The sequence below is a fragment of the Triticum aestivum genome, chromosome 2A (genome assembly GCF_018294505.1).
Source record: "Triticum aestivum cultivar Chinese Spring chromosome 2A, IWGSC CS RefSeq v2.1, whole genome shotgun sequence".
Taxonomy (NCBI): domain Eukaryota; kingdom Viridiplantae; phylum Streptophyta; class Magnoliopsida; order Poales; family Poaceae; genus Triticum; species Triticum aestivum.
Window position 1 is genome coordinate 190318861 of NC_057797.1, and position 7218 is coordinate 190326078.

Consider the following 7218-nt stretch of genomic DNA (forward strand, 5'->3'; position numbering starts at 1 on the left):
GGGGAAGAAGATCCACCGGTTTTCCCCTTCGATATGTCCTTCTTGGCTGCGGATTTGGAGGAGGGAAGGGAGGGGCGGCGGGCTGAGCGATGAGAGGAAGAACAGAGACAGAGCCCTCTGTCTCGCTCTGTAGGGAATCCCGACAGCAGGGATATTTTCATCGAAGGGGCATGACGCCCCGACCCAGGGCATCATGGTTACGCCCATAGCGCCCCCACCACTGGGGCGTCATGCGACCACAGATGGGCCCAGGCGTACCGACGTGGCTGGTCAGCGCCGCGGCATGGCGCCCTTGACTGGGGCGTTATGATGTCTAGCATGGCGCCCCAGGTGCGGGCGCCATGTGGAAAGGGACATTTTGTGGAATATTTTAAAAAATGGTTCATTTTGTGCTGAACTTTGGCCAAAGGGTTAGTTTTGTGATTTTTCACCGCTCTAGGCCGGCTTGAATGCGGTGACTTTGTAGCGGCGTTGACCACTATTAATGCGCGACAAACTGCTTCATGGGGAAGAAGCGCGGAAGAGGGTTTTGGGCGGGTCCGCGGTGACGGACACCTTCATGACATTGGTCCGAACATCCGCAAAGCCCCCGATTTATGCTCGGTTTGTTGGATTTTAGACAGCTAAACTGGTCTGTGAACCGACATGATACAGTATTGAATGACAAACTGCGTCTGAACAGCTACACCCAGACATATATGGTGTTTTGATGGTCCGCGTTGAAATGCCTTTTTTTGCATGGTAATACGTGTCTCATTCATATCATAAAGAACAAAGTACAAATCACGTAAAGACCGACATGACAATACTGAAAAGATAGTAGAACGTCTTTGAGCTTGACACCAACGCTCGTCAACTGCTTCCGGCACCACCACAGCAGCCACCGAAAAAAAGAATGACGAATCACCACCTCACCCGAGCTCGACGCGGCTCCATCGCTGATATGCAGCTTTGCGGACCTCCAAAGTGGCTCACCAAAAGTGAAGCCCTTGCCGTTGAACGAATCAGACCTGGGCAACACCCCGGACACACCATCGAACTCCAGATCTGGCACTCCACCACGACTAAGACGCCGAAGGAGGAAACCATACCTTCCATCCACAAACCACGAACCCAGTAGATATTCCGTCTTCCAGATGTCGTCGATACAGACCACAATCTGCATCCGCTCCTGGACTACCTCCCAAACTTCCAGATGTCGTTGAAATGCCCTTTAACCCAACCGATCGGTGCAGCGCGAGGTAATTATGACAAGTTGCCAAGTAGTAGTACACGACATAAGTTTTCTTTTTTTGCGGGTGAAAGAAAAAAACTTATGTCGACTACAACAATTTAGCACAGCGTACACGGCTCTTTTGGCTTTACAAACACGAATTTGCTTCCTTGCCTCTAAATTGCACCGTAGTCCAATGCCCAAGTTGCCAACTTTTTTTTTCTGAGACACAAGCCAAGTTGCCAACTACACAACGTCCTCGTTAATTACGACCAGGCCCGCTCCTTCAAGCAAGGCAAGTCGGCCGTGGGCCGAACTTCCTTCCGACCCGAACCCTACGACCGTTACATCGACAACGAGTCCAGGTCGGCCACGCCCGTGCCCCCGGCGACTTGGAGCGGGCGAATAAACCCTCGTGGATGCCCTCTTCTCCAAGAAAGGACCGAGGAGGCACCAGCGTGGACAGCAAACAAATATCGCAAAGCAGGGGAAGCAAAAGCAGAGCCGTCGTCGCCTCCGAACCCCACACCGTCGCATCTCAGTTCCAATCCCTCCCGCCGCCGCCGCCTCCCTCGGCCCCGCGGATCGCGGCTCCGGTCACGAGTCTCCTCTCCGCTCCGCCCTCCGGGGGTTCGGTCTGGTCCGCCCTTGCGTGGACGGGCTCTCCTGGGGTTTTGGCGGTGGCTGGCATGCTCTCCGGCGACCTGGTGCGGTGAACCCGATGCTGCGCCTACTGTCGGTCGGTGAGAGGTGCGTTTCTTCTTCTTCTCGTCTATCAATGTCGGCGGTTCTTGTAGAGGGGAAGGTGGATCTTCTTGGGGAGTTTTCAGACTGAAAACGACACGGCTTTGCTGAATTCGTTTGCCGATTTATATTTTATTGTGAGTTGCTCGCGTGGAATCGGAAGCTGTTGTAGTTTGGAATTTGGGGTTTGTTATTACTGTGATCAATTGGGATTCAAATCTAGCTTAAATATGTCAATTCTGCCACATACTATGCCTGAACACGTGTCCATACCGTTACATTGGCCTAGATAATTAGTTTGAAACTTTGATGCTTCATGAATGAATGCATTGTCGAAGTTTGCAATTTGATTCCATATATGCTGGATAAATAAAATGGCTAGTATTTTGGGGAAAGTTATGAGATGATTACCTGAACTACATTGCTTCTGCTGTACAATTGAGTTTTAAATTTCACCCTGCAAGTGTCAGATAAGCTTGGAAACTTCCAATATTTGATGTTGTGCTCTTACATTTGTGAGCAGGCTGTTGACAACCGGAACAAATAGGCGGACAGCCCGTTTGTCCCAGTCGAGTCACGCCAGTGGTTACTACGCAACAGTGAGGGACAATGGCTTGTCAACAAGGCGAAATATCCCACCCGTCTTCTCTAGAATGTTCTCACATTACAAGGACATTGTCAGAAAGAAAGTTGAGGATCACAACTATAGAAAAAGGTTTTCCAGAGGCTATGGTTCCCTCTCTGGGGCAGTGTCAAATTCATCCGCAAGACAGCAAGGCCAATTGACGTTGAAGCGGCCCAGTCATATGTACTCGTATAGTGGTCCCCGATTCCCGTTGCTGAGCCGAGCAGCCTGTGCGCTAACTCTGTCCTTAACGAGATCACATATCATCCCTGGGGTCGTGGCTTTAGCTTTTGGGAAGATGGCATTGTCGCAGCCTGTCCTGGCAGATTCACGGCCATACATGCCCAAAATGGAAGGCATTGTCACGAGGACACGAGATACTGGCGAGTTGCTGTCAGCCATGGCTAGGTCAGTCTGGGAGGGTATCACTTTGTTTATAAGAGCAGTTCATTTGGCATTCCTGTTCTTCCCTGCAACTGCATTAGCTCCATTTGCTGATAGTTTAAGTATAGAATTTAGAAGAAGGTGGCTTTCTCTTGTACGTCGTACGCTTGAAAAGGCGGGGCCAGCATTCATTAAGTGGGGTCAATGGGCTGCAACTCGCCCTGATCTTTTTCCAAGTGATCTCTGTGTTGAGCTTGCAAAGCTTCACAGCGGAGCTCCGGTGCATGGCTTTGCTTACAGCAAAGCTTCTATTGAGAAGGCATTTGGCCGTAAGCTATCTGAAATATTTGAAACTTTTGAAGAGAATCCTGTAGCTTCTGGAAGCATTGCACAAATACATCGGGCCACATTAAAAGATCGTCCTGACTCGAACTCGACCAGAAAAAAGAAAAGAGATCAACATCCTGTAAAGCATGTTGCAGTTAAGGTGAGGCATCCTGGTGTGGGGGAATCAATCAAGAAGGACTTCTTACTCATCAATTTTATGGCAAAAGTTTCGAACGCTGTCCCTGGATTGAGCTGGCTAAGGCTGGATGAGAGCGTCCGCCAGTTTGCAGTTTTCATGATGTCTCAAGTTGACCTTTCTAGGGAAGCTTCTAATTTGCATCGTTTCAGACACAACTTCCGTAGATGGAGACATGTTTCATTCCCAGAACCATTGTACCCACTTGTCCATCCAGCTGTCCTTATCGAGTCATTTGAGAATGGAGAAAGTGTTGCTCGTTTTGTGGATGAAACTGAAGGAAATTCTCGGATGAAGAAGGACCTTGCCCACATTGGGACATATGCATTTTTGAAGATGCTTCTGGTATGCACGTCTTTTATTTGTTTCCTGTTTTTCTCTTTTCCCCTGAGTGGTGGTTTACTGACGATTGGTATAGCCATATAGCACCATGGTTAGCCTTAGAAGTATGATCTGTTGTTAATTGTTTATCTGATATATTCCCAGTATAATTCAGCCACTGAATTATTCTTTATCATTCTTCCCTGTTTCTACAGGAGGACAATTTTATTCACGCGGATATGCACCCGGGAAACATTCTTGTCCGTCTAAACGAGACCAAGAATAAGAGGAAAACGTTTTTCAGATCTAAGCCCCATATTGTTTTTCTTGATGTTGGCATGACTGCTGAGCTCTCAGTAGCTGACCGTGATAACTTAAAACAATTCTTCAAGGCGGTTGCTATCAGAGATGGTCGTACGGCTGCTAAGTGTACGTTACGATTATCAGATAACCAGAGCTGTCCAAATCCAGCAGCCTTTACTGAGGTAAAGCATGAAACTTGTAGGCAATATTTAGATCTTAATCAGATTTGATAGTTCTTTACTTGATATGCGATGTTTAAGTGCAGCTACCTTCATTATGGCCATCAGATGTCATCCATCGTATATTATATGTACATGTATTCGTTCTTGTACATAACATCTGGGTGCCTGCATATACAGACATTATGATTATATACAATATCATGCATTTTCATGGAGAGTTCGAAATTATTTATAAAAAAAGGGCAACCTGGTGCATGTAGCTCCCGCTTGCGCAGGGTCCAGGGAAGGGTCCGACCACTTTGGGTCTATAGTAGGATTTGGGGTGTGTTAACACAATATTTAACTGGTTTGCTTGGGTTACTCTTGCCTGACCTATGCCAATATAAGGGATTTTGAAGGATCCTTGCCCTCTTGTTAGCTCAGGGATTTTAGGTTCATGTCTTTCTCCCTTCAGCTTAGATGCAGTGCAGTCCAGATATGTTGGCTTCAGTACTAGCTTTTGTATCTTTTATTATCTATTTGCATAACGTATTTTCCACCCAAGCAGTCTAGCTTCAATTTTGTGTCCATTGCTGTATCTCCCAATCAATAACATGCTTGTGGCCTTGTGCAACTCAATATGACTATTTTGGCCTCAGATTCGGAGCTCAAAGTTGCTAATCACTATTGTTAGTTTTTTTTTGAGAAAATTGTGTTGATTAGTTGTTTCTACATTAATTTAATCTGAGCCTAATGGTCCTTCTCTGGTAGCTGCATGCATTGACCAGGGGATAAATAATTGGACGCAGAATCAGTTTTCACGCATTGATAGGAACCTGTACTTTTTATCTAGTCTTTGAGGGTTTCGTCTTGTCTTCTGAAATATTCTGCTATACTACAGATTGCACAATCCTGATGTTTCTACACATTTTTTTCCTTGAATAACAGTACTAATATTTTTTGGTCATGGTAGGAATTGGATAAGACATTTACATTCTGGGGAACACCGGAGGGAGACGTATTTCATCCTGTCGAATGCATGCATCAATTGCTCGACACAGTTCGTCGCCACAAAGTCAACATTGATGGCAACATCTGTACTGTAATGGTGACCATTTTGGTTCTTGAGGTAATGCACTGTTGTAAAACTTTAAATTGATATCAATATACTTGCTATGTTTCGGTTATTATACTGTGTACAGAAGGAAATTTGACGTCTTTATAACGATCTTTGTTGTTTTCCTCATTTGACAAATTAATTTTTAAATACTTTCTTTGTTCAAGAAAGATGATGTAGACGACAGTTTGGGCACAGTCGGCTATCATGCTACTTTGACCATTATATAAAATTGTGAAAATACATAAAAAACTATATTATGAAAAAATCCTCATAAAGACTGGATCGTGTATTTTCAACCAGAGGTAGTAACTTCCAGGGTTGATTTAATTTTCATCATCACTACATTATACTCCCTCTGTCCCATAATATAAGAGCGTTTTTTGACACTAGTGTAGTGTCAAAAACGCTCTTATATTATGGGACAGAGGGAGTATGTTTTATGCTTAATGGAACTTACCTAAGGAAATAGAACTAGTTTACAGGGTCTAGTCAGTTTGGTTGCTGACCACCCTTTTCTATGCTATACTACAAGCTACAATACACTGTGCATAGTATCTGTATGCCCTTACAGGAATTAGGAAGATGGATATTATACTTACCATGGCTATTCATTCTACTGTAGGGGTGGCAACGCAAGCTAGACCCACGCTTTGATATCATGGAAACATTGAAGACTCTACTAATAGAGAAGGAAGTTAAACAACCACCACCAGATTATTTTGGATAAGCCATTTTTCAGTTGTCAGAGTACAAGGATCAGGTAATGTGATTTTTATAACATGTATTCTGTCGTTCAAAAGTGCACCATTGTTTTGTGCTAACCAACCTTTTAGCACAAGCACTTGAAATATGATGTTGGCGCAAAAACCCCAGCCCATGGAATAAGCTCATTTGAGTTTCGAGCTATGGATTCTTACCCAACGCTGCAGTTGATTTTCACACTAATTCTATATGGCACGTAATAACAGTGCCTCCGGCCTTTTGTTAGTTGCTGCCGAAATTTGGTGTAGAAATCAAACAGTTCCTCGCGCCTTTAGGTAGTTTACTGCTGAAATTTGGTGCAGACCATCAACTTATCCTGTGTGCACCAGCTTGTATATCAGAACCATAGTTCTCATATCTGCTGTTTTACATGTACATTGTTTCCATCCGATCTTCCATGATAAAATGGAATTTCAAACTTGCAACTAGGATGTTCATCCGCTCGCAATTCTGATATCTGTTGCATATCTTTTGGCAGATTATCCCAAACACGGCATCGGTGAAAGATGACGACTGCATGGGACAGAAGTTGGAATGCCTAACTCGTGAAGCAAATTAAAGTAACACTCAATGCTGCTACGCACTTGTTCTCCCTCCTTTCTGAAAGTAGTATTAGATGCAAAATTTTGGCCGCCGCCTTGGGCTGATTCAGTCACGGGGTTCTGTAATCCATCAAATCTCTTTCTAGATGTAGTTACATGATAACTATCATAAACTACGTTGCAGGGTAGTGTGAATTTTAATTCCATGTTAATCCTTCGTACTTGCAGTTTTTTTTTGAGGATCACGTACTTGCAGGCGTGCTGTCCCGATGTAAAGTTTGGATTCGGAAGACCATGGCTGTGAATGTCTAAGCTATACTTCCTCCGTAAACTAATATAAGAGTGTTTAGATTACTAAAATAGTGATCTAAACGCTCTTATATTAGTTTACAGAGTGAGTACCTTTTACGTTTTCTGTGAAACCCGTAACTGGTGCAATTTCGCCAACTTCAATTGTGGATTTGATCGCCAACTTCAATTGTTTGTTTCTAAGCTAGTTCTGCCCGTTCAAATATAAGAT

General features: G+C 44.4%; 1 protein-coding gene across 1 annotated transcript; it reads left to right on the top strand.

The window, feature by feature from the left end:
• Positions 1-1639: 1639 nt before the first annotated feature.
• On the top strand, positions 1640-7106 carry LOC123188275 (probable serine/threonine-protein kinase abkC). The gene is made up of 6 exons (XM_044600325.1): positions 1640-1963; positions 2481-3834; positions 4026-4295; positions 5248-5403; positions 6017-6154; positions 6635-7106. Exons 1-5 carry the CDS (start codon positions 1935-1937, stop codon positions 6119-6121), a joined length of 1914 nt encoding a protein of 637 aa, XP_044456260.1. The 5' UTR covers positions 1640-1934; the 3' UTR covers positions 6122-6154; positions 6635-7106.
• The last annotated feature ends 112 nt before the right edge of the window (positions 7107-7218 follow it).